General features: G+C 38.8%; 1 protein-coding gene and 1 long non-coding RNA gene across 5 annotated transcripts in view; one reads left to right on the top strand and one right to left on the bottom strand.

The window, feature by feature from the left end:
• The first annotated feature begins 16,549 nt into the window (after positions 1–16,549).
• Positions 16,550–25,920, top strand: LOC123652389. Its single transcript, XR_006741713.1, has 3 exons — positions 16,550–16,570; positions 18,037–18,043; positions 25,833–25,920. It is a non-coding gene; the product is annotated as an uncharacterized LOC123652389 (long non-coding RNA).
• ICE2 (interactor of little elongation complex ELL subunit 2) overlaps positions 25,390–27,488 on the bottom strand; it is a 75,864-nt gene continuing 73,765 nt past the window's right edge. For all 4 annotated transcript variants that reach the window (XM_036440098.2, XM_045581979.1, XM_036440093.2 and 1 more), the window contains one exon: positions 25,390–26,367. In XM_036440098.2, coding sequence (XP_036295991.1) covers positions 26,245–26,367 — 123 coding nt within the window. In that variant the 3' untranslated portion in view covers positions 25,390–26,244. The remainder of the gene's footprint in view (positions 26,368–27,488) is intronic.

Genomic DNA, 27,488 nt, shown 5'->3' with positions numbered 1-27,488 from the left:
TCCATGCTCTAAAATTCATGTCCAATACAATTTTCTCAGAAATCCTGGATCTTCCGTAAATCTTATTGAGGTTTACTCCATGCTCAAAAGTCCACATTCATTAATTTTTCTGAAAGCAGACCTCTCTCTACTTTGTACGTATTTGGCTGTAATTGAACAATGCATGTAAGATTCACAAAAGCTCTGAAATCATCTTCAAAGTAATATTAAATCTTTCTGAAATCTCAATAATAAAAAGTTTTGTGGCCACACAGGATCTGATCTTTTCCCTGAGGCTATACTTACTTTGTAAATTTCCACTTATTTGTAAATCTTTCACTGGGTAGAATTCTGCTTGAAAACCAATCATATCATTGGTAATTTTTTTTCTTGTTGTATTTTAGCATAAGCAGCTAAAAGACCATTGGCACTTTAAACGTTCTGAAAATCCCCTTGGCTAGCAGTTCATTGGGCATATTTTCTATTCTTCATGTTACCATAGGCAGCAGTATTGTTGAACATTCTGCCAATACACAACCTAGGTTGCCTTTTACCCAACCTCCCATAGCAATTTCCTCTTCACTCTTCCAACCTCCACCAACAGTCTTCTCTCTGCTATGACTGCCTGGCAGTAAAGTCAGTGTCACATATTTTAGGTTTTTGTTACAGGAACAGTCACTCCACATACTAATTTCTATTCCAGTTATCTGTTTCCTGAAACAAACCAGCTCCAAATCTTAAAGGCTGAGAACAACCATCAGTTATTTGTTCATGACTTTACAAAGGGCAGAGTTCACTGGGTCAGCTCTTCTCTGGTCCAGTTAGCGTTGGCCAGGAAGACCCAGATGAGGCTAGAAGACCCAAAGGGGCCTCTCTCCAGCTGCCAGTTGCTGGTTTTCAAGAGTGAAAGTACAAGCTGCAGGCACAGAACTGGAACAGTGTCACTTCCACTGAAATTTATTGGTCAAAGCAAGTCATATAACCCAGACTCCAGGGAAGGGGAACTAGATCCCACCTCTTCATACAGGGAGTGACATGTGAGCATACTAGCAGATGGAAGGAATTGTTGGCAACCACCTTTGTAGACAATCCACTACAATCCTTAAACTAGTATAGTAAGTGGTAGAACTTTTGTGGCCACTTTTGTGGAGTATATTTTTCTGCCTTTCAATACATTGCTTTTTCCATTACACCATATTTCTCACATGTCACCAATGCTTCAGGGAGACACAATTACCTCCAAGTCTTCTACCTTCTATGCGTTAGATTCTCAGTAACCACCAAGTTGTTATTTCCTTGAGCCTTGTTATATGCAATCAGTATATAATAATGTCTGGTACTTGAAATTGTGGCCAGAAGAGGAACAAAAAAATCTGGATAATCCAACAACCAAATCATAAGCATTCTAGCAAAAAAGAATAGGCAAAATGGAAGGGGAGAAAATCATCATGAAATAATTAAAGAAAATTTTCTAGAACTCAAGGCTATGAGTTTTTAGATTGAAGAAAAAGCCACAATAAATAGAAAACAGTCCCAAGGCAGATTATCATGAAAGTTTAGAATACTGGGTGTGGACAGGGGCAAGGTCCTGAAAGATTCCAGAGAGAGATGAAAAAATAGTCTTATATGAAGGGTAAGAAATAGGAATGATATTATACTCAATATTTAGATCCTGGTTTCTAAATCTTATTCCCAGCAAATGAGTCAGTTCTCTTTGGAGAAGCAGCTGGCCTCAGAGATCAGACAGAAAAGACATGGTGAGCTTTGTGCTAAACAACTGATGGGAACATGTGGAAAAGGCACAAAAGCCAATTTGAAGGGGCTCTCATGGGTTAAAATTTGGAATAATTTAGCATTGGATAATAATAGGAATTGATTATATCATAGTGACTAGTCTAAACTGATAGTAAAAAAAAAAAATACACAAAAAGATGGGATAGGGAAAGCTCTTATTCGCAAAATAATGCCAACGTTTACCGTTTACCTGTATCTGAAAAGATAATCATTACTTTGCAAGTAGATTCCATTTCTAACCAAACTATAAACCAAGAATGAATACATAATAAATATGTCTCAAAGATGCTGTTTATGCCAGGATGCCCTGTATTGATTTCTTGGAGCTGCCATAACAAATGACCAAAAACCAGGTAGTTAAAACAACAGAAATTCATTCTCTTAGAGTCTGGAGGCCAGAAGTCTGACATTAAGGTATCAACAGTGCCACACCCCTCTGGCGGCTCTAAGGGAAATCCATTCCAGTCTCTTCCAGCTTCTCATGGCTGTTCCTTCACGTCACTCCAGTCTCTGCCTCCATCTTCACACGGCCTTCTTCTCAGCGTCTGTGTCTTCCCACTTCTGTCTCAAGAACACTTGTCACTAGATTTAGGAACAAACTGGATAATCAAGGATGATTTCACCTTGAGACCCATACAAGGATGATTTCATCTTGAGACCCATAACTTCAATATATATGGAAAGACCCTTTTTCCAGATACGGATATATCACAATTCCTGAAGTTTAGGATGTTTGGGGGCCACCACTCATTCTAGTATACAGCTTTTCCAAGAAGCACTGAATCCAGAAAATGGAATTATTCCAAAATAAGTGAGTAGAGCCGGGCCAGTGTTGCTCAGTGGTTGAGCATCAAGCTATGAACCAGGAGCTTACAATTTGACTCCCAGTCAGGGCACATTTCCAGGTTGAAGACTTGATCCCTAGTAGGGAGAATACAGGAAGCAGTCCAGTAATGATTCTCTCTCTCTCCCTTCTCTCTTTCTCCCTTCTTTTCTCAAATCAATAACATTTTATAAAAAACTAAATTAGAATTCCCAGAATGATGGGAGGAGAGAACTTGGACCCACAGCTGTTCAGGAGGTACAAAGAGTGACCAGTCTAGTTTGGAGAAGAGAACTGAAGCTCTAACAAGGATAATCAAAGTAGAGTAGGAGGAAGAAATTATTCAATGAGTTTGAAGGTACTGAGAAGAAATAAACAGCTTTATTGGATAATTTTGGAATGAATAAGAGTGACAAGAAAAGTATCATATGAAAAGCTCAAGGAAAACAAAAATTTATTGCAGAATGCTCCACCTTGCATGTGTGTGTCCTCCTAAAATTCACACATGGATACCTACTCCTCATGGGAGGGTATTTGAAGGGGGGCCTTTGGCAGGTGATTAGGCCTCCTATGGGATTAGTACCCTCACCCCAGCCACTGTGAAGTTACAGAGAGAAAATGACTGTCCATGGACCAGGAAGTGGGTCTTCACCAGACCTTGATTTTGAAATTTCCATTCTCCAAAACTGTGAGAAATAAATTTATGTTGTTTAGAAGCTATGCAATCTATGGTGATTTATTGTAGCAGCCTGAACAGACTAAGACACAACATATTACAGTCTCCAAAGATGACCATGATGATATTTTCCATCTTGTATGCTCTTCTAGAATTTCCCCACTTCCCAGCAGAAGGAGTTATGCCCACTCCCCTTGAACTTCATGACCTGTTGTGAATTATTTGACCAACAGAATACAGCAGAAGTGACGCTGTGACTTCTGAGGCTAGATCATGGATGCATTTCTATCTTGTTTATTTGGGAGATGTGCCTTGGAATCCAGCCACCATGCTATGAGGAAGCCCAAGCAGCCTGTGGAGAGGAACCAAGGTCCTCAGCTGACAGCCAGGACCAACTTGCCAGCTATGTGAGCCACCTTGAAAGTGGATCGTCTAGCCTTCTCCTGAGCCGCCCCAGCTGAAGCTGCATGGAGCAAAGAAAAGCATCCCCCCACTAAGCTCTAGCCAAACTGCACACTAGCAAGCAAAATACATTCTTATTGTTACAAGAAACTAAATTCAGAGTTGGATAGTTATGCAGCAATATATAACTGAAACAGTTAACATGAGAGGGAAATATAAACATAGTACATTAAAAGGCTCAGGTTATGTTTCTATAATCAAAATTCTGTAAAAATATTTAGATAAAATTGATGCAACCATTTTTAAAGTATGTGGGTATGTACATAAAAATATGTATTTTTCATAGTAGACAATAGATACTTTTTAAAACTGAAAAATTGGAAAACACTGGTCCTGGCATGTTATTTAGAAATATATTAGTGAATCTCCATAAGAAATAGCTACAAGTGTTGAAAATGTGTGGCTTTGGAGAGCAGAAATTGTGGGTATTGTGGATCAAGGTAACTGCTATTTGGAAGTGTGTGTGTGTGTGTGTGTGTGTGTGTCTAAGCTATGAAAGAAAGTATGATTCCCCACTCAATATATATATATATATATATTTTTTTTTTCTTTTTTTTTTTTCTTAGCAACGAACACAGTGTTGTTTTCCCCCCCAGTAGCTATCATGTACTAAGCTAAAGATTATAGTCTTCAGCTTCTTTTGGAATTATAATAGATATGTTGCTTTAACTAAATTCTGGCCAAGAAGAAGCCAATGAAATTTATAAAGTATAGTTTCAATAAAACCACTTTAAAGAGAAAACAGTTGACATGGCTTTCCTGCTCTTCCTCCCTTCCCCACCCCTCATTATATTTCCTCCTATTTCCTTTGCCTACTACTTGATGTGATGGCTGGAGCTCTCTCCGTTACTGTGGACCTTGAGAAAAACTGAAAGGTATGAAGGATGAAAAACCAAAAACTTGAGGATAAAAACAAAAGCACAGGAGGAAAGTTAGGGGGAGACCATTTCCCTGATGACTGTGAATTCATCAATTCAACTCTGAACTGCTTTCCTTCAGATATCCTATATAATAAAAACATAATATGCAAATTGATCTAACAACAGAATGGCTGGTCACTATGACCCACATTGACCACCAGGGGCATATGCTCAAAGCAGGAGCTTCCCCTGGTGGTCAATGTGCTCCCACAGGGGGAGCACCGCTCAGCCAGAAGTCTCTCCTGCCTCCTCTGCAAGCAGATGGTAAGGAGCAAGGGTCCTGGGCTGCGAGAGCCCTGGGCTGCGAGAGGGATGTCTGACTGCTGGTTTAGGTGGACATCCCCCGAGGAGTCCTGGACTGGAGAGGGCACAAGCTGGGCTGAGGGACACCCCCTTCCCTGTGCACAAATCCTGTGCACCAGGCTTCTAGTATTTTATATATGCCTTATTTAAATTATTTCCAGTCTCTGTTACTAACAAATTTAACTCTAACTGATATACAACTATATAGACTTATTGGGTAAATATGTGGCTTTTAAAAATATTCACATGTATAACTTGGCTAAAGATAAAAATTAACAGAGGAAGGAAAGAAAGAAGAAAAGGATGGAAAGATAATCAGAGACTGAGTGAACACAACATGGAATTTGGACTGAGCTGGTCCCAGGTTCTCATTCTGTTTCTGCCTCTTCCTGGCCAGGTGGAGTTTTGAAAGCCTGTTTTCTAATTTGTGATATGGCAGGACCATTGTAAAGATTAGACAACGTATAAAAAGTGCCTGGCAGGTATTGAAGGAACAGTGGTTATTTCATTAGTTTTTGGGTATTTTCAGCATCTAGCCCTGTTGAACTCGTGGTAAACTATTCAATAAACTATTGTTGAATTAAGGTATCATGACCCAAATCACACAAGGAGCTTTTGGTGTGGACAAATCCCAATGTCTATTTTCATGGAAACCAAGTATAGCAGCTCCAACCTCTCTTTTCCAGCGGTAACTGATCCTTTCGTTTCAATTCTTGCTCTACAAGGCATCCAGAATTATCTTTCTTAAAAGTAGTTCTGATTATATGACTCCTCCCTGAAACCCTTTCCATGGGGTCTGACCTTCCTGGTGGTCTTATTTCCCACATTTCCCCCTCACTCCCATCATGCACCACTGCCAAGCACACTCATACTCCATGCCTTTCTCCATGCTATTCCCCTGCCTGGAATGCCTTTCCCATGAACCTTGCCTCATCTTCAGGCTTAGAGCAAATATTATTTTCTCATGAAGGAAAGTCTTTTCCAAGCCCTTCAGGCAGATGTGGCTCTAATCTGCTTCTCTTTGCAATTTTCATAAACCTCTCCTCTCTCAGGGGTCACCTTGCACCATTGTATTTTATTTATTGGTTTCTGTAACCAGGCAGGAGCTCCCTAAGGAGAGCCATTTGCTTGTTTCCTATTGTGCTGACATTGTCTTACCAGTACCTGTTACTACTGGACTTCTCACCACAAATTCACTAACTACATTGCTCTCATTCCTCCTTACACTCACCTGCCAAAAATTAAGAAGTTGATCCAGTGCCGTTGGCAATGGGTGAGCTGGGAATTCTCATATGCTATGGTGGGAAGACAATGCAGTAGTATCTCTCAATGTTTAAGATGTCCATGTCCTTGAAATCTAGAAAGCTATTGTGAAGTGGTCAGACATGACCACAACAGTATGTGTATAAGGATTTTTACTGCAGCATTTTAAAGTTTAAAGACTCTTAGTGTTCAGGAGTGAGGCCAAGTTAAAATTAAGTTGCTGAAGAGAATGGAATAGATCAATATGTTCTAACATGGATGAATTTAAAAAATAGTGTTAACTGGAAGGACAAGCAGAATGTGGGCTTGATGGTGTCTTGCTGGCATCGTGGGTGGCAATGCTGGTATAAAAAAACATTACAAAAGCCCTAACTGGTTTGGCTCAGTGGATAAAGCATCGACCTGGAAACTGAAAAGTCCCAGGTTCGATTCCGAGCAAGGGCACATCCCAGTAGAAGGTGTGCAGGAGGCAGCTGATCAATGTTTCTGACTCTCTATCCCTCTTTCTTCCTCTCTCTAAAAAAAAATGAATAAAATATATTTTTTTAAAAACATTATGAAAATAAATTTTGTTAAAAATGCCCACTGCATTGTGATTATCCTCATGTTCACTCGCTGGGATACTGGGATGCTTTCTGAGCCCTCAGCATCTGAGTTCTTACCTCAGCACATTTTTTGTGGTTTGGCAAGGCAGAGGATGGACATTTTAAACTCTGCCAGACTCTCTCATGTCTTTAAGCAACATTTTCCACATAATGTTGCACAAAAAAATGTACAAATACTTAAGTGCTAAGTGTCTGTTATCAGTGGAAAAATCTGAATTCTGTAATAAAAGATATATCTAATTATAAGCATTTTCTCAAAAGAGGACAGTATTTTTCATAAAATAAAATATGTAACATGAGTATGAAAATACCCACACAAAGGTAGCTACAATTTGAATGTTTTTATCTTTACTAGGTAACCACTAGATATACATGTGGACCATTTTGGATATTTTAAAACTCTGAAGGCCTTTTGTCAGCTGAGTTAATAAAAAAAAATCAACTAGACTAATATGACTATTTTGACTCTATATTAATATTTATGTTATATACATTTATATATGTGTTGGTGTATACGTGTGTGTGTATGTGTTGGTGTATACGTGTGTGTGTATGTGTTGGTGTATACGTGTGTGTGTATGTGTGTGTGTATGTGTGTGTGTGTGTGTGTGTGTGTGTATATGTAAATATTTGGAAGGATATACACCAAACTAATATTGGTTACTTTGGGGAAAGAAAATGATCTATTTGTGTGAAGGAGAATGTTCACCTTTTATTATATACACTTTTAGAAGTATTATTTGAGCTTTGTTAACAATGAATACATATTACTTCTATAATTTTAAACAATTGAAAAAAAAGATATATAGCTAGTATAAAAAAAACTTCCTTCTTACAAATTAAGATTGATAGTCCATGCCATGCTTTAGGGAAAACTTTAATTTTCTTGATGATATTTTTCACATATATTCTATATATATATATATATATATATATATATATATATATATATATAAAAACATTAACTTACCAGACACTGAATAACTGTACAAATTAATAAGCATAATGCAAATAAACCTATTTTTCCTGTTCTCCGAAAGCAAAATATTTCCTGTTTCACACACCAAACAAGTCAGTCCAAGACTAATGATGTGGCAATCAGCTGCTAAAATAGTCACTGCTAGTATTAGTGGAAAGAAATGGTACACCTGTGTGTAAGGTGCGTAAGGGAAATGAATGCAACATGATTAGAGTAATCAGTCATTAGCGAATGTTGTAGTTTGTTATTAATAATTATGTATAAGAGGATATTGTAAAAATTAAGCTACAAAATTTTTATCAAAACATTTCTTACATACCATTATATTGGCTGGGCCACAAAAATATTCGTTGTGAGCTGCATGTGGCCTGTGGGCCAAGTTTGACATGCTTGACCTAGGCTCTCTGGGTAAGTTTCTTACCTGGAAAATGAGGATGATATATATATATTTAATTGATTTTGGAGAGGAGGAAAAATGGATGGAGAGAGAGATGGAAACATCAATGATGAGATTGAATCACTGATTGGTTGCCTCCTGCACACCCCCTAGTGGGGATTGAGCCCACAACCTTGGCATATGCCTGGACTGGGAATGGAGCTGTGACCTCCTGGTTTATAGGTAGATACTCAACTACTGTGCCACACTGGTGGAGCAAAAATGAGGGGTTTTGACTAGAAAATCTTAAGTTCCCTTTTAACTGTAATATTCAGTCCTTAATATGCAAATGTAATACATTTAAGTATATTTATCATATACATGCACATGGATATCACCAAACATAACATGTTTTATCAATGCACAAAGATTCAAGCAAGAACGCACCTTCCTTCCCCTGGCTGCTGGCATAGCCTTTGCTCCAGCCAGAGCTGCCTTTCCACCTTCCCATGCTGCCCAGAGGCCTGGAATAACTAGGATGGTGCAGAACACCTTGTCGCTTCTCCCACCACCCTCATGGCCTGCATACACAAATTAAACCACCATCTTTGTTTGGGTTAATTTGCATACTCACTCTTTGATTGATTGGTGGGTGTTTCAAAGGTACAGCCAATTTGCATCTTAGTCTTTTATTAATGTAGATTAGAAAAGGCCCAATAAAATTTCTAAATGTAAGTACTTGGAATTACCAAATTATATCTCTTTACAAGAAGATCAAGAAATAATTTTTATCAAATATTATTGACCTTATGTCTCTGTCTTCCTTTTTTTTTTTTTTTTTCCCAAAATGGGATGAATAGCCCTTGTGAAACTGAAAATATCCACATAAAATTGTTACTTTAATTTAGACTCTTTGGATCATGGGACCTTAGCATGGTTTTAATCCCTACATTATCCAAATGTAGAGCTGTGATCAAGAAATACCACTTTAAAGAAAAGTGAGGCTGTCCAGAATATTATACAAATAAACCACAGGCAACTGTTGAATATCTCTAATGTTGCAAAGGAACTTAGACTTCTAATAATGTGAACCTGTGCTAACACTCAGGTAGCTAGATACGGGATTGCTCTCAAGAATGTAGGTGCTATCGGAGATCCAAGATGGCTGCGCCCAGGTGAACACCTAGCCACAGCCCCACACAACAATTTCAATAAAATACAACTAAAATATAAAACGGACATTGCCCAGAACTACAGGAAGGTTGACTGACTGGAAATTCTACAGCGAGAAGCAAGGAGAAAACCAGAAGGAGGCACGGAGGAGCTGGAAAAGCCCAAGGTACAGAGACACGGCGCTTGCAGAGAGGACGGAGCCGGAGAGGAGGGAGGCCGAGTGCCTGGCGGGCGTTCCCTAGCGGAAAGGAGATAAAACTCCGACTGTGCTGGGCCCCCGACTGCTCTGAACCCCAGTTCTAGGCCAGACCCCAGGGACTCAGGCTCAGCCATAGGGAGCTGGGCTGTAAGGCGGAACCCCAGGGAGAGGCGAAAGGAGGTCCCAGTGGTGGTGGTGCACACACTGCATGCAGAGAAGGGACGGTCGGCTGTGCCGCGGGATTGCCCTGACGGGAAGGAGACTGGGGCTCCAGACTGCTCTGAACGCCACCTCCAACTCCACTTCCAACTGAACTGAACCCCAGTACCGGGCTCATTGTGGGAGAGCATAGACTGTTTGGCAGCAGGCAAAAATTGAGGGCACCTTTCTCTCAGAGGCGCCAGCAGCGAGCACTGAAGGACCCGCATAGGGCGGGGCTGAAGGAAGCCAAAGCTGCAGGCTCCACCCTGAAACCCCGTCCCATCTGTAACTGCGAAATTCGACAACAAAATAGATCACAAACGAAAGAAATGGAGGACAAAAAGCATCTGGATATAGAGTTCAAATCTACGTTTATAAGGTTTTTCAAGAATTTCCTAGAAAAGATGGATAAGGCCTATGAGGATATGAAAAGAGATCAACTAGAATTAATAAGGAGTCAACAAGAAATGATAAGGGATCAACAAGAAATAAAGAATACATTGTCTGAAATAAAAAATATTTTACAGAGTCCTAAAAACAGAAGGGAAGATCGCAAGAATCAAGTCAAATATTTGGAACATAAAGAGCCAGAAGACACTCCTCCACAGAAGCTAGAAGGCAAGAGAATCCAGAAAATTGAAGATAATGTAAGAAACCTCTGGGACAACTTTAAGCAAACCAACATCAGAATTATGGGGGTCCCAGAAGATGAGAGAGAGCAAGATATCGAAAACATACTGAAAGAAATAGTGACAGAAAACTTCCCCCGCCTGGTGAAAGAATTAGACTTACAAGTCCAGGAAGCGCACAGAACTCCAAACAAAAGGAATCCAAAGAGGACCACACCGAGACACATCATTATTAAAATTCCAAGAGCAAAAGACAAAGAGAGAATATTAAAAGAAGCAAGAGCAAAGAAGGTAGTAACCTATAAGGGAGCACCTATACGATTGTCAGCTGATTTCTCAACAGAAACCATGCAGGCCAGATGGGAATGGCAAGAAATATTCAAGATGATGAATAACAAGAACCTACAGCCAAAAATAATCTACCCAGCAAAGCTATCACTCATAATTGAAGGTCAGATAAAGAGCTTCACTAATAAAAAAAAGCTAAAGGAGTTCATCACCGCCAAACCAGAATTATATGAATTGCTGAAGGGGGTTCTTTCAGAAGAGAAAGTAAACAAAGATAAAAATTATGAACAACAAATACATAACTATCAACAAGTGAATCTAAAAACCAAGGAAATTAAAAAAATCTGATGAACATGCCGAGACCGGTTTGGCTTAATGGATAGAGGGTCGGCTTGGGGACTGAAGGGTCCCGGGTTCGATTCCGGTCAAGGGCATGTACCTTGGTTGCGGGCATATCCCCAGTAGGGGGTGTGCAAGAGGCAGCTGATCGATGACTCTCTCTCATTGATGTTTCTAACTCTCTATCTCTCTCCCTTCCTCTCTGTACAAAATCAATAAAATATATAAAAATAAATAAAAATAAAAAATAAAAAAATAAAAATAAATAAAAAAATCTGATGAACAATATTAACTGTTGAATATAATAGAATCAGAGGTATGGAAGGGGAGTGAACTGACGATTCTTGGGGAAAAGGGGAGAGGGGGATGTGGGAAGAGACTGAACATAAACTGTGCACCTATGGATGAGGACAATGGGGAGAGGGGAAAGGGCAGAGGGTGGGGTGGGAACCTGGTGGAGGAGAGCAATGGTGGTGCGGGGGGAAAAGGAACATTTGTAATAATATGAACAATAAAAACTTAAAAAAAAAATGTAGATGCTATCACCATCCATGTAGCACAATCATCCCTCCTCACTGTAAGGGGGCACTGGCAAAAAGCAGGTGGCATGGTGCTGGTTTGACAAGCCAAGAGGTTGGGGTAGGGATGCTATGAGAGGACATTGGAAGCTGGGGTAGAGCTAAACTAAGTACCAAGAGAGGAGCTATGGACATTGAGATTTGTTAAAAAGTCCAAAAGACAGGAGCAGAATTTGAACAGGAGATGAAGCCATGATTCTGCAGCAGGAACAACACAGAAGCAAGTCCGAGGGAAGCAAGGAAAATGGTGGAGGGACTGCAAGTGGGGCTGAAGTGTCCTTGTCTCTGTGGCTCAAAGACAAGTAATGCCTGGGGGTCAGGCTTGATTGATGTGAAGGGAATAAGGATGCTAAATCAGCTTTGCTATTTCTTGAAAGAACAACATAATAGAGAACATGGAGGAAGAGGATATATCAATAGTAAACCCTCCATTTTGTGGACCTCAATTTAATGGACTTCAGATTTAACAGACAAAATTTCCAGTCAATATGTCATGTGAAAATTAACACCCTATTAATTTTAAAATGCTTTCAATGAAGATTTGCTTATAATTAAATTAATAGGTCATTTTTTGTTATTAATTCACTGTTATTTTTAATAAATTTTAGTGAATAGGCTATTATTTTGGAAAAATACTGCAGTAATTTTGCTGGCATAAATAAATATTACATATCTACAACTACAGTCTACATATCTAAGAGTCACCACTCTTAAACAAAGTTGGGCGAATGATTAGCTCGTGATCACACTGCATTGGACACAGTAACTGGTTCTGTTTTCACGTGGCGTGACTTTCTGCAGCAGTTTGAATGCCTCCAAGCAGATGTTCCCACGTGTCCTAAGCCACAGCCAGCTGTGTGCATTTGTTTCCTCTCAGTGACTGGTGAATGTATGCATTTATTAGATCTATTCAGGATAAATTTAAAATTAATGTAATAAATGAAGAAAATTTTTCTGTGAGATTAAAGTTTTCATACATAATTTTCATTACACAAATATGTCTACACAAGTGAAAACAGGTAAACTAATTTGTCAATTTTTTTAACATACGCATCTAGAAACCAACTTGATTATATAATGGACGTTCGCTGGAATTAGTCGGTTATATCGAAGTTTTACTGTACTGTGTGACTGTAATAGAGAGACACGGATCGACCGGTGCTCCTTTTCTGCATCTGGGAACGAGGCAGTTTAGCTCAGGTCATCTGCAAAGGTCCTGGCTAGCTCTTAAAAGTGTAGTCTTTCTAAAACAGTCTCAGATTCTATAAGACTTGGTTATCACAATCACTGAAAGGTTTCTAATTCTACTTCATTACTCAGGGAGTACACATTGAGCTCTACTCCTTTAACACTTTGGTTTTCCTGGGGCCCTTGATCGGAATTCCTGATTACTTTCCATAGGGTAGGTCTTAGGGCTATGCTAGAAGCAAAAGACAAACAGATGGGTGAGCTGCTCTAATCAGCTCTGGCTGCAGTGTTCTTTCTCTCTTACTTTTTCTTTTCTCTTTTTAAGTGAGAGGTTAGTCTTCTCCAAATCCCATGCTACACTCCCTAATCTGGCGATAAGCCAGATGATTTCACTGGTCTTTCCCGTCTCTGGTTACTATGATTCATCAGCTATAGCAACTAGGGTGGGGTGGAAAAAACACTCAACTCTAGTAGGCTGGAGCTCAAAAGAAGAAATTTAAGAAAAACTGTTAAGATTGTAAAAAAATGGAAAAATGTACTTCAGAAAATGCTTAACTTGGAAATATTTTCTGAAAGGTCTCTCTGCATCCAGCACCTCCTATTTTTTATCTTCAATGATCAATTACGTGGATTTTTGTATTTAGCAAGTGCTTTACAAATATTTTTCTATGAAATTGGTAAAATGCTTATTCTAGTACAGATGGAAGCCTCGGTGGTTTTTGATCACCCGTGTTCCTGAAAAAGCTGCCAGTGTCTGACCATAAAAATTCAGGAATTCTGAAGACAACTTCATTTGATTTAGCAAACATTGGGCACCCACTATTTGCTAGGCCCTAAGACAGGACGGTATAGCAGAAGCAAACTAGCAAGAAACCAGGTAACTCCAACCTTATAGTCTAGTGGAGGTAAGTAAGTAATCAATTTGATAAAATACATCAGAAATGAAATCAAAGAGGTAGAGGAGCCCAACGGATGAACGGCAAATCTGTCAGCAGTTCCCCAGTCAGCGAAAGGAAGTCACACATTCCATCTGGCCAGTACAGTCAGTTACTCACAGATGTGTAAGTCATTGTGTAAGCATAAAAGAGGAAATGGCACATATACCAGTGCATTCAATATCCAAAGGGAGTGTCACTGCAGAGAGGTGAGGCTGTTAATTTTTAAAAGAACATTCCAGTATAAAAACAGACAGAGGATAAGCCTCTAGAAAAGTCATGTATTTACTTAATGCCACTATCGTGGGAGTATTTTTGGAACTTCTCTACTAAAGTATTACCCTAAAGCAGAGGTCGGCAAACTCATTAGTCAACAGAGCCAAATATCAAAAGTACAATAATTGAAATGTTTTTTGAGAGCCAAATCTTTTAAACTTAAACTTCTTCTAACACTACTTCTTCAAAATAGACTCGCTCAGGCCATGGTGTTTTGTGGAAGAGCCACATTCAAGGGGCTAAAGAGCTGCATGTGACTCCAGAGCCACAGTTTGCCGACCACGACCCTAGAGCCTAAGCCAAATTCTGGTCACTTGAGAGGAGTTTGGGGGAACATTTAAAGGTCATTCTTGAGCCGGGGCTCATGACTAAGAGGGCAAAGGACAATAGGAGGGAAGGATATTGCTCACTGGGGTTAAAAATACATGAAGCCATGACCAGACTCTTACATGATTACATTGCTCCATGGACTCAGCAGTATCTAATCTCTACTTTTAAGAAAATGTGATCTTTCTGATATGAGGCCTGAAGTGGCTATCGATCAGTCCAATAAAAATTCCAGAGTTCCTGAGATACCAAATATTCAAAATCACGTTATAACTATTTAAAAGTATTTGCTTTTTGGTTTTGTGTGTGACAATATCCAAAAATAGAGTGGGCTGAAATGGAATCTTCAGTAATAACATACCTCTGGGTAAGGTACTTACACACCAAAAAAAGCCTCAAAGCCAACACTCCCATGACCCAGCTGGTTGAAGTTTCCAATGAATGACATCAGTCTCCTGTAGATCATCATCAAGATGGATTCAGTTACCACCATCAGCCCCTCCCTTTTCCAGAGCCAGTGGCATTCCCCTTGTGGGCAGTCTAGAGAGCTGGAACAAACTTAGGCACCGCCCCAGAGAGCTGCAGAGGAAAGGACCTCAGAGTTAGTGGACGCAAAGTCAGTCAAAGACCCTGCCAGCCAGTCCCTTTCCTGGATCTGCAGTGTTACGCTTCCTTCAAAATCTGAAATCATTCTCAAAGTTACTAACTACCATTGCTTCTATTGGTCTTTTCACAAATGTGTCTGCTAATACATTATGCACTTAATAACATGACCTGCCTTGTATTGTTAAAAAGAATACATGAAGTGTTCAGACCTATGACACCAAACTGAAGAGCAATGGCTGAGACCCACAGGGCTGGAGGGGCTGGCAGTGCTGGTCTCAGATTACTACGTAGTCTCAACCAAGCAAATGTTCTCTTTCCAGGCTGTAGTACTCATTTGAAACATTAACATATACCTTATTTTTCAGACCATAAGACGCACTTTTTTTCCCCCCAGAAGTGGGGGGGAAAAGTCCCTGTGTCTTATGGTCCAAATATAGCCTACACATATACTTTAAAAAAAAAGTTTTTTTACTTGCCCGGCTCTGTGTGGTCTCTGTGCTTGCCCGGCTCTAAAATGGTTCTAAATGCTGCTGTTTACTTTACAGGGTTGATTACATGTGTTTATGACTGTGATGTTGGGTTTTAATGCACATAAAATATTTTAGGACACTATTTGTTTCAGAATCTTTTTTTCTTCATTTCCCTTCTCTAAAAACTGGTGTGTCTTATGGTCCGGAGCATCTTATGGTCCAAAAAATACGGTACATCACATGAATATCCAAGCATTCTTGGGAAGAGCTCATGGCATGACTTACTTTGACCCTCAAGCTCCTCAGTGGAGGGGAACTTGGGTTTCAGTTGGGGCATCTGGGCTCAGCTGGTAGGCTCACTTCCTTTTTATTTTACAGTTTTAAAAGGTTAAGAGAGAGACCAAGTAGGTAAAAGTAACATTTATAGTAACCTTTTTTAAAGATTGTTTTTTAGAGCCCTGACAGGTATAGCCCAGTGGTTGAGTGTAGACCCAGGAACCAAGAGGTCATCCGTTCCATTCCCAGTTAGGGCATATGCTCAGGTTGCTGGCTTGATCCCCATTGGGGGGCATGCAGGAGGCAGCCAATCAATGATTCTCTCTCATCATTGATGTTTCTATCTCTCCCTTCCTTTCTGAATTCAATAAAAATATATTTTAAAAAATTGATTTTAGAAAGAGGAAGGGAAGTGGAGGGAGGGAGGAAAAGAGGGAAAGAGATAGAAACATCGATTTACTGTTCCATTTATATATGCATCCATTGGTTTATTCTTGTATTTGTCCTGACCAGGGATCATACCCACAATCTTGGGGAATCAGAAGATCCTCAAACCAATAGAGCTACCTAACCAGGGCTAAAAAGGGTGAAGGAATTGTGAAATCACAGTGCATTAGACATGAATGTCTCTGTATTGTGTGCATGCTGGGAGCTAATAAAATGGTAGGGTCAGTCCCTAATTGAGTTTGGCTTTTTATTTTGTTATTTTTTAAATATATACTTTTTTATTTCAGAGAGGAAGGGAGGAGAGAGAGAAACATCAATGATGAGAGAGAATTATTGATCGGCTGCTTCCTACACACCTCACACTGGGGATTAAGCCTGCAACCCGGGCATGTGCCCAAGACCTGAATTGTACACTGGACCTTTCAGTTGGAAGGACAACACTCTATCTACTGAGCCAAGTCAGCTAGGACTGTTGGCTATTTTTTTTCTTCTTTTTTTTTTTTTTTTTTTAGACTTTCTTAGGATACCAACCTTCCCCCATCCTGAGATTTAGAGTCCACTTCCAAATATTATAATATAAATGGAGTTCAATCTCCCAGAATATTATTTTTGCAAAGATAACCTTACCCTCTAGCTTTGGGCTGTAGATGGAAAGGCATCTAACCCAACTGGTCTGAGAGTCTGCAGTACTTATCACCCTACATCTGATGCCCAACTCCAGTAGATTTAAGATCTCATTTTCTTGGCCACACTCTCACCAACATGGCAGGTATATTTGATAATGAAGAAACAAAGATGACAGATTGCCAAGTAAGATTAATCTCTGAGGCTTTTGTTTAGATTTAAAAAATAGCGTCTCCTGATCTTCCTCCATCAGACTTCCCTAGCTTCTCTTGTGCCTCCAAACCTATCTTACATATTATAGCCACGCTTCCCATTGTGGAAGTTTAACCATGCTGCCTGCCTCTATTGCCACCCCGTTAAAAGCCTTCTGATTACTCCCTGTCTCAAGACAACACCTGCAGTCTCTATAAGGCACCCAGGGCTTCATACTGAGTTCTCCCCAGAATGCTTCTAGCAGTTCCTTTTGGGGCCTTCACCAAGGGCACCTGGCCAGGTCTGAGCCACCCTGGAAGACCTGCTATTCCAACATGCTATGCGTGTCTGTACCTCTGCAACATTGATCATACTTTTGTCTCTCAGCTTGGAATTTCCCTTCCAGTCTGTCAAACTCCTTTCCAGTTTTAGCTCAAATGACATACATGGCTCATTGATTTAATTTGACAACACTTCACACTTAAACAGTGGGCTAGTGGCAGGTTAAGAAGAACTTTTATACCTATTATATATTGAAGGCCACTAGAGCCTGTAGGATATGCTGGGAAGGCATAAATATCTGGATTTTACAGATGAAAAGACTTGGCTCAGAGAGGAGAGGTATTGTCTGAGCAAATGATGGAGTGGAGACTCTAAGGAGGTGCTCACCTCCAAACCCCACTCCAGATGCCTCATCCAACAAATTCCAGCTCTGGGCTGGCTCCTTCTAAGACCTGACCTCTCATACTTCTCTTCAAGTTGCAGCTGACAGTCTTAAGAACTTCTCCAACTGCTGGATATGAATTAACTCCAGCGTGGGCTCCTGGGAGGCAGAAGGCCTGGCTCACAGCAAACTCAGCACTTCCTTGTATGCAAAATGACATTTTGGCCTTAGGCTCTCACTAAGTTACACAGTCCTTTCTCCTTAAGAGTAGAAGTTTTCAGGCACTAGAGTGTAGCATTAAAAAAAAGCCAAACTGAATTAGGGACTGACCTACCACTTTATTAGCCTCCCAACATGCACACATACACAGAGACATTCAAGCCTAATGCACTGCGATTTCACCCCCTTTCTGAACTCAAAGAGGTCATTGTGCAATTCCATGAGACCGCATGTTGGGATAGGACAGAGGCTATTTCCAGCTGCCCAGTGTGGCACTTGGGAAACTCAAATTTGCATCACTTTTGTTGGGGCAGAGGGCAGAAATTATACTTGCAAAATGTGTTCAATCCTTCATTTTTCACATTCACCTAGTGTTGGGGTCCAGAACCAAATAGATAAAAATAAAACACAAGCTCCATAAAATACATACTATTTCTTAGTTGTATAGATATGTTAACTTTCTCATCCAATTAAACAGAGATTGTAATCACTTGAATTTTTTTTTTTTTTTTTTTTTGGACTCATTTCTCATTTTCAGTTGAAAACTTTAGGTGCAAATTTAAATACTCCCTCAGGGAGGATTATGCCATCAGTAAGACTGCTCCTGGACACAATATCCTCATTTATTTGGAGTCCAGTGTAACAGCTAAATCCAGAAAACCTCACAGTAGAGGAGCCTAAATTGGGTAAAGGTTTGTTGAAAGCCCAGCTTGCTAAGCTGTGGAAGGCCTGGGTTGACTTGGCCTTGGAGGACATCAGCTGTAGAGATTTGTGAAACAACAGGCAGCTTTTCAGCATGCCAGTGATTTGACACCCATCTCTCCCTTTGATAAGGAGTTTGTTTTGCTTTGCTTTGTTTCTGGTCCAAGTAGACTCACAGACTTGTCCAGACAAAGTGTTGGCTGCCAGGTAGAATGTTTTTAAGTGGTTTTGAAATATGGTATCTTCCAAATGGTTAAGCCTAACCTGAATTTGTATTTTGTTTTGTTTTGTTTTGTTACTCTTAAATGAGATAGTGTTGTAAAATGTATCCAAAATGTAGAGCTTTATTCTTTTTAGGGGTGACTGGTGTTGCCTTTAAGAAACACAAGTTTTAAATATTTATTTTCTTGTGAGGGGCGCATAGGTGCCTGCAGACCTGCCCTGGTGGGTGGGGAGATCTGAGACTGCAGTGGAGACAACCTCGCTATCTGCTGGCCTATGGGGAGCTCTGGGTATCTGCTCGAGTTAGTACGCATTGAAAGAACATCTGGAGGCTGCCTGACTCTGGGACTGGTTTGGGGGTAAACAGAGAGTCTGTATAAAGACACAACCATTGCCCATGAGAAGATTACCATCTGTTTGGGGATGTATACAAAATCCCCAAAGAAAAATAGGATAACATCTGAGATTTAGAATTTGTGGTATTATAATTAGGAATTTAGAGAAAGGCTGTTAGTGATTTGAATAAGTTTCATGTCATAGACCCCCAAAACAGGAATCCCTGATTTTCTCATTTCAACACTTTTGTGTTTATGCCTGATTGATTTTTGAACCCAAGAGACTTTCCCCTTCCGCTCCCACCCCCCAACCTGCCCCAAATTTTATCTGTCCTCTGTGACCTCCAGTAGTACTTGATACTGTGAATTATACCCTTCTTACAGGGTTTAGTCTGAAACAATCTCAAACATATAAAAATTACAGGAATAGTACACATAGCTCCTGTGTCATCCTTTCAAGACTCCCTGTTAACATATCTCTGCCTGAGTCCTCCAATTTCAGAGTAAGTTGCAGACACCATTACTAATTTATACCTCAGTGTTTAAGTATAGGGCAGTCTGACATAACCACACCGAAATCAGGAAATTCATATCCATACTAGCACATAATCCACTCCATTCAAATTTTCAATTGTTCCAATAACATCCTTTATTGGGCTAGGATTCAACCTAGGTGCCTGGGTCCATTAGGTTAATCTTTATGTGACACATTTCATCTCTTATGACCCTGATATAAAAAGATATTTTGATTTTTAGAGAGAGGGAGAGAAACATTGATGTGAGTGAAACACAGATCAGCTGCCCAAACTGGAATTGAATAGGTAAACTTTTGGCGCACAGGATGCCCAACTAAGCCACATCTGTCAGGGCAACCCTGCTATTTTCAAGATTGCTTACCGATTATTTGAGAGATTAATGCCTCAATTTCCCTAGTGTTTCCTCATGGCTTATGCATATTTGGCAGTAATACATCACAAAAGTGATGTTGTGCTCTTCCTGGACATACATTTCCTATTATTCTCAATATATGTATTTGCTCAATTAATTGGGTATGTAACCAAACTCCCAGCTCCTTGGCCCAAAGAGAGGGGCAGAGGCTCCCAACCTTCCTATCTATTTCTCTCTCCTGTGTTCCGGACTGCATTTTCAGTCTATGGGTTCTATAGTACATCACCTTTATTGTACTGCTATTTGGTTGAACACATAACTTGTCTTTTAACCTCATCCATACTCTTCCTCTAATATTTTAAGTCTTTGAAACCTCTCACTTCATAATTTCATATAGTTTCATGTGCCAGGACCTTCAATTCACCTTTGTATTCCCAACACCTATTGTCTGTTACTGAGTTGTGACTCATCTTTATTTGAGGTAGACATTCATTTTGGTGACTGGGCTAACTCTAACGGCTAACTTTTTTTTTTTTTTTTTTCCTAAGGGCTAACTTTTAAATGACTTTCCAGTTTACATCTTTACCATCTGCCTGCTATTTGTATAGTTAACACCTCCTTTTCATAAGTCTTCTTCCTTTCTAAATAATTCTTTAATACTTAAATTTCCTAAAATTGATATCATCTTGCTCAAAAAGTTTCAATGTCCCCTGATTACTTTTAAAATCTGGAATTTAGTTAATACCTTCCACTATCAAGCTCTAACTTACCTCTCCATCTCCCATTTATTATCCTTTACTCTCATGCTTATTACATGAATATACTTGCTATTTCCTAAACCTGCACTTTTCATATGACTTCCCCTCATGCTCTAATGCTCTGCTTCCTTTTTGCCCATATTAATATTTTACTTGTTTTCAAACATATAGCTCAAAGGCCATTTTTACCACAAGTTTCCCTTATGCGCAAGCATCCCATTTTCTTACTCCTATGCACTATTGTGCCATTTGACTATTCTGCCTTATATTATAGCTGTGTGTGTGTGTGTGTGTGTGTGTGTGTGTGTGTGTGTGTATCTGTCCCTAACTAGATTAGGAAATATTTTTAAGTCAGAAATCAATCTTATTTATCTATAAATCCCAAGAGATTGGTATAAAGTATTAGACCTTTTTGATGCTCAAAAATGCATTATTAGCTCCAGAGAGGTCAGGCACAGTTTTGATAGGTGGTAATACAATAAATCCAACCAGATGTAGCTTTATGTGCCAAGGCACGCATGCAGGGACAAGTGCGGCTAATTCGTGTGAAGGCAAAGTCTGGCTGGAGCAGACGTGCATTAATGTGATGCTTGGAAGAGACCCAAAATCCACATCATCGGTGTGGCACTGCCTTACTGCAGTGAGCCTCAGGATTAAGATGCACATACTCTTCTGTGCTGTACACATACTCTCCCTGTGCTATATATAGTTGTTGGTAAGTAAAACCCAGATAGGAAGCATAGAAAATATTTTTTCCCCTTCAAGAAATGCATTTTCTCAAGAAAAGGGAAGGAGGAATTCAACCCACTAATCACAGAATCTTTGTTTCTTGACTTTCAAAGCAGCATTTAATTTACACTGTTCCCCTCTCCCCGCCCATTCCTCAGATCAGTGGCCGGCAAACTCATTAGTCAACAGAGCCAAATAGCAACAGTACAACGATTGAAATTTCTTTTGAGAGCCAAATTTTTTAAACTTAAACTTCTTCTAATGCCACTTCTTCAAAATAGACTTGCCCAGTCCGTGGCATTTTGTGGAAGAGCCACACTTAAGGGGCCAAAGAGCCACATGTGGCTCGCGAGCCGCAGTTTGCCGACCACTGCCTTAGATAATTAACCATATTATACCATGTGTGTACAGCTATAAAAAAACAACCCTTTTGTAGCCCCTGGCTTGATTATAAACAGTAGCTCATATATTGAAACACATACCAAGGTGAACTCTTGAGAGAGCATTCCTATTTGATGAGGCAATCTAGAGACTCATCCTAGAAATATGCACCTGGGTCTCAACTTTTTCAGAAAACTTTGCTCAGCAGATCAGACCCAAACCCCAGACGGAGGTCTGTGAACCTGCCCTTACATACTGTAGTAAGAAGTTTGGACATATGTACAGATAATAATAATAATAAAAAAAAAAAGAAGTTTGGACATTAGCCAAAGGAACATGGCAAGACTGTAAGGTTCAATTAAATGTATCCCCTTTATTACATCTCAATGAGATGTTGTAATAAAGGGGATTATTTCAACAAATCTTGATATAAATATTCTAAAGCTTGATTAAAAAGTACCATATACTATAACACACATCATGCCTCTTAGTATCTTTATCTGTAAGTCCATCAGAAACTTCAGATTTAGCATGTTGATAATAAAATATTAGAAAGGAAAGGTGTTCTTCCCCCTCTACACTAAACTCTTATTACCTCTAAAATATTTGAGGTGTCCAAACCCGGAATCTAACTGGAACTGGAAATGAACCAACAGGTCAATTCCCTCTGCAACTGCAAAAGAAAATCCAAATAGTTAAATTATTTCCAAATTTTGCTGACAAATTAGCAATGAAGACTTTTATTGTTTCCACCTCACTTTGTACTTATTTCCTAAGGTTTATCAATCTGACTTCCACACTTGCCATTTTAATAAACTTCTTTTACTGAAGTTTGTGATTTTCCTTGGGGCTCCATCATGGCTTTTTCTTTATTCCATTAATTTCCATGTCATTTTATTATTTTTTTCTGATTTCAAATATCAAAGGCACACTGATTCCCAGATCTGTATTGGTGCGATCAGTCTTGAATTCAAAATTTAAATGATCAACTATGTTTGACACTGACTATCTCTAGCTCAGATTTAACATGTTGATAATAAGATGTTTTGTGATGTCCTTTCTCTTCTTTCCACCTTAAACCTAGTTCTTCTAGATACTTAAAATGTTCATAGCATTTGTGGCAGCTTAATTATATGCTCACAAATTCTTTTTTATATTCGTTCCTTCAAGAGGTGAAACTAAGTTATTTCTAACATGGAGAATGTGGCAGAAGTCAGTGCTTTACTTCCAAGACTCAAATATAAGATATTTTGACTTCCTCCTTGCTCACTCTGGGGTAAGCCAGCTGCTATGCCAAGACATTCAAGCAGACCTATGGAGAGGTGCATATAGTGAAGAGAGGCTTCCTGGCACTACCCAGTGAGAGACTGACATCCCACCCCCACCAACAGTGAGCCTTCTTGGAAGCAGATGCTCCAGCCCCAGACAACCCTTCAAGTGACTGCAGCCTCAGCCAACAACTTGACTGTAACTTTATTAGAGGCAGTGAGCCACAGGCACCCAGCTGTGTGGCATCCAGACTCCTGCCACACACAAGCTCTGGGATAATACATGTTTGTTATTTTAACCAGTCACATTTTGGGGTAATTGATTATGTAGCAAAACATAGCAAATATAATATTCAAACCTGAAACCCAAGGAATAGAAAGGGTGAAAGACAATGAACATTTATTTTTATTGAATTTCTTCCCATTCTCTTACTTACTCAGTGCATAAAACCATCACATACCCAGCACTCCAAATGAGAAACATGAGGCCAAACTTGACTCCCCCTATCAACCATATCATTGAGTTATCATTTTTCTATTATCACTTAAGTCCATCCCCATATTTACAGCTTTAACTTGGGGCCTTTACCATTTTTTAATTACAGCACAGTTTTCCAATTTTTCTTTCTTCCAATAGTCTTTCCCAGCTCCATTCCATTCCTTAGACTAATGGCAACAAGAGGTTTGCCAAGCACATATCTCATCATGTTATTTGTTTGTTTTTAAGTTTTATTGATTTTTAAAGCGAGGAGAAACACTGATTTATTGTTCCACTTATTCGTGCATTCGTTGGTTGATTTTTGTAAGTATCCAGACTGGGGACTGAATCCAAAACCTTGGCATATTGGGACGATGCTCTAACCAACTGAGCTACCCAGCCAGGACCCAACTCCTACTCATTTTTAAAAGACTCAGCTCAACCTTTATCTAAAAAAATCTGCCTTAATTATCAGGTCTAGGTTAGATGACTTTCTCACATAACTTAACCAGAGCACTTACTTACATACATCAGTATCACATCCTTCATTGGAATGTGAAAAGAATCTATCCCTGACATATACATTCATTTATTTATACAGTCAACCTATATTTACTAAATAACTATAGGACATACACTTACATTAGGTGTGGTTACATAGTGGTGAACAAAACAAATACACCCTGTCCTGGCAATGCATGGAGTCTATTGAAGAAGACAGTAAGTCAAATAAACAAATAAATACTGTGATATATGTATACATACACGCTATGAGAGTGGGGCCTACTTTAGATGAAATTTTACTGAATTAAATATTTTCCAAGAGGTATGTATAAACAATTCCTTCACCATGGATGTATAAGTGGGCTAGGCCCATGACATCCTTGCTATCTAACACTGAGTGTTTTGTTCTTAGAAAAAAAAAAAATCTTTGCTCATACTGTCAATGTCATTTTGTTACTTACACATTCTCAGCACTAAGAATCATGAATAAGAACACAGGATATGATCAAATATATGTTTTATAAAAGGCTTAATTAAGCACAAGTAGAAAACTAAGACTAGCTTACATACATTATCACAGTTACTTAAATGTATGGCTAAGATAATTTCAAAATAATCACTTGCAAGATCATTTTACTAAGTAAAAAGTATATATTAAAAAAAAATGAAAGCCAAGACTTTCTGGTATTTAGAAGTCTGAAGAAATCACTGTCTGTTTTTTGTTGTTGTTGTTGTTGTCTTTTTGTTTTTTTTAAAGAGAAAGTTCCAAGGAAATCCCTGACTTTTTCTAGGTTAATTGCCAAATGAGTCACAACTAAGCTATTTCTGGGACATGGGACTCTGTGACAAAGCTAAAAAACAAACAAACAAGAAAAAAATGTCCATTAAAAAAGAGGATCAATGTTTTAAAAAGGAAATGGGAGGAAGAGGAAATCATATGTTAAAATACATAAAACAATTTTACAGATACTCATTAAATAAAAATATTTTATTAAAAAATATTTTATAACTGACCAAAAGTCTAAACTAAACAAAATAAAACTTGGTAATTGAAAATGAAAATGCTCAATTCTTATCACAATTGGGAAGATTTCTAGGAATCTAGAAATTTCTAGGTTTTTTATATTATTGTAAATTTCTAATATTAATATAAAACACATAAAATTTACAAAAATAAAGCTCATATTGAATTCAATTACAAAACCTTATATATCTCTAAAAACTTTAGTGGACATTAAAGCACAAGAATACAAAAATTAAATAAGTCCATCCCTTCTTAAGACCAAATTAGCTATATATCAGTTGATCATGTCTTTTTCCAAATTCACTGAAATGGTTATAGAAAATTTAAATTAATCAGTCTAGATGAGGGAAAAATAGCTTATGTTTTACCACACATTAGCCTTATCAGTTGAAATAATGAGATGTTTCTAGAAAACATGCTCATCTCTTTGTTTTCAGTATATTTCAACACTCAGCTGGGATTTGTGCCAAGAGATAGAGGTATTGGTCATCAAACCTGTAACACAATAAAAGTTGTTTAACAAACTGATGGTTGGCCCAACAAAAATTGTTAACTTTTCAGAGGCAGGGAACTTTTTATTTTAAAATTTGGCTTCTGCAATGGAATTTTGCTAAGTTTTTAAAAGTATTCTCTTTATTAACCTGCAACAATCATCATTTCAAAATTGTATATAAGAACTGTCACAATTAGTGAGAACCAAGGTTTCATGTTGCTCAAAATTATCTCTGACAGTGGCAAGACTTAACCTTTTGAAACACTCTCAGCAGGCTAGTGATATAGCTTAATTAATATAACACACAATGGATAAGTGTTGCTCTTGGAAAAAAGCAAATTATTTTCCTATTTATGATACAATTTTTGAAAAAGGTCTATTACAAAAATAATTTTCTTTTCTATATATTTTCCTGCCATGGTAATGTTAAAACATAACTAGGTTCTATTTAAACATTAAGCGTTAAGAGTATAGCATTACATTTTAGTTAAAACATTTCCAAACAGCCAACATATTTTTTTCAAGAACTCTCAAGGACACTAAAAGAAAAATGTTCATCTTGTCTACTGATCTTTTAGGCATATGTCCCCTCAAACTTTTCTAAGTTGAACTATTATAACTGTTTCTTCTTCATTTTCCATGGCAGAGTCCTTATGTTATTTTTCTTTTATTTGGAGCCCCTCCTTCATTTTCAACTTGCTGAGCAGGCAGGCTTTTGGTTTCTGTGGAAACTGGATTCCTGCGGCTGTGTGTAGGCATTCTTGTTCCACTAATCTAAGAGATGAAGCAAAGAACAGAAAATAGTTTAACATGTTTATAACATATTTATATACTAGTACAGTCTACTCTGTATTATTACCACATGTATTACTTTCTTTGTGAGTGGTCCTTTATATATATTTTTAATCCCTAACCAACTGGCTGCTTCTAAATAAACCTTAATTTCACAAAGTTTTAAAGTACTAAATTTTCAAGATCAGAGTAGATGAAGAGAAGTGGAGGGGAAACCACTTTCTGTGTTAAATTTGGGAGAGGTTGAAATGTTAAATTAGAAAATGAGGGAATTACAGGCCTTTTTAGCAACACATCTGCCATAACAAAGCTGAAGGGCAGGCGAGAGAAATAAAAACTATGAAGGGAGGGGAAGGAAATACAAGAAGGTTAGAACTGGTAAAGGGGGAGAAATTCCAAAATGGACGGAGACTACAGAGGACGGAAAAAGAGAAAGAAGGGAAGGGGGAAGAAACTTTTTACGTACTAGTTCTGCCTTAATGTCTACTCTTCAGTGCAAGTTGCTACTCATCCTCACTTTCTAGCTATAATTCATTGTGTAGGGAAGAGAGAGAGATATTCTTAAGACACAATTCCTTGCTAAATTATAGTCATTCTGAAGATAGATCTGGAAATGCTCTCATCCCCTTGGCCACTGAGAGAGCATAAAGTTTTAAAATAGGTAAACAGAGTGCCATGCCTCACAGAGAAGGACCAAAGCTGCATAACCTGAGACCTTTTCCCCAGAAACTGTCCATACCTGCCTCTACTTTTCTTTTATAAAATACGTTTTTATTGATTTTCAGAGAGACAGGAAGGGAGAGGGATAGAGAGATAGAAACATCAATGAGAAAGAAACATTGACTGGCTTCCTTCTGCAGGCCATATGCCCTGCAGGACATGTGCCCTGACCAGGAATCAAACCAAGGACCTCTGGGTTCCTGGGTTGATGCTCAACCACTGAACCACACTGGCAGGGCTCTGCCTCTATTTTCCCTAGCCACTTTGTACCCTTCACATCTTGTCCAGTGAAGTATGGACTTTGGAGTGATGGGTGATATTGGAACTCCCAACACTCTCTTATTCCTAATCCAACAGACATATTACTAGCATTGTTCCAAAGG

Source organism: Pipistrellus kuhlii, unplaced genomic scaffold (genome assembly GCF_014108245.1).
Source record: "Pipistrellus kuhlii isolate mPipKuh1 unplaced genomic scaffold, mPipKuh1.p scaffold_m20_p_1, whole genome shotgun sequence".
NCBI lineage: Eukaryota > Metazoa > Chordata > Mammalia > Chiroptera > Vespertilionidae > Pipistrellus > Pipistrellus kuhlii.
This window is presented reverse-complemented; position numbering and strand designations above follow the sequence as displayed.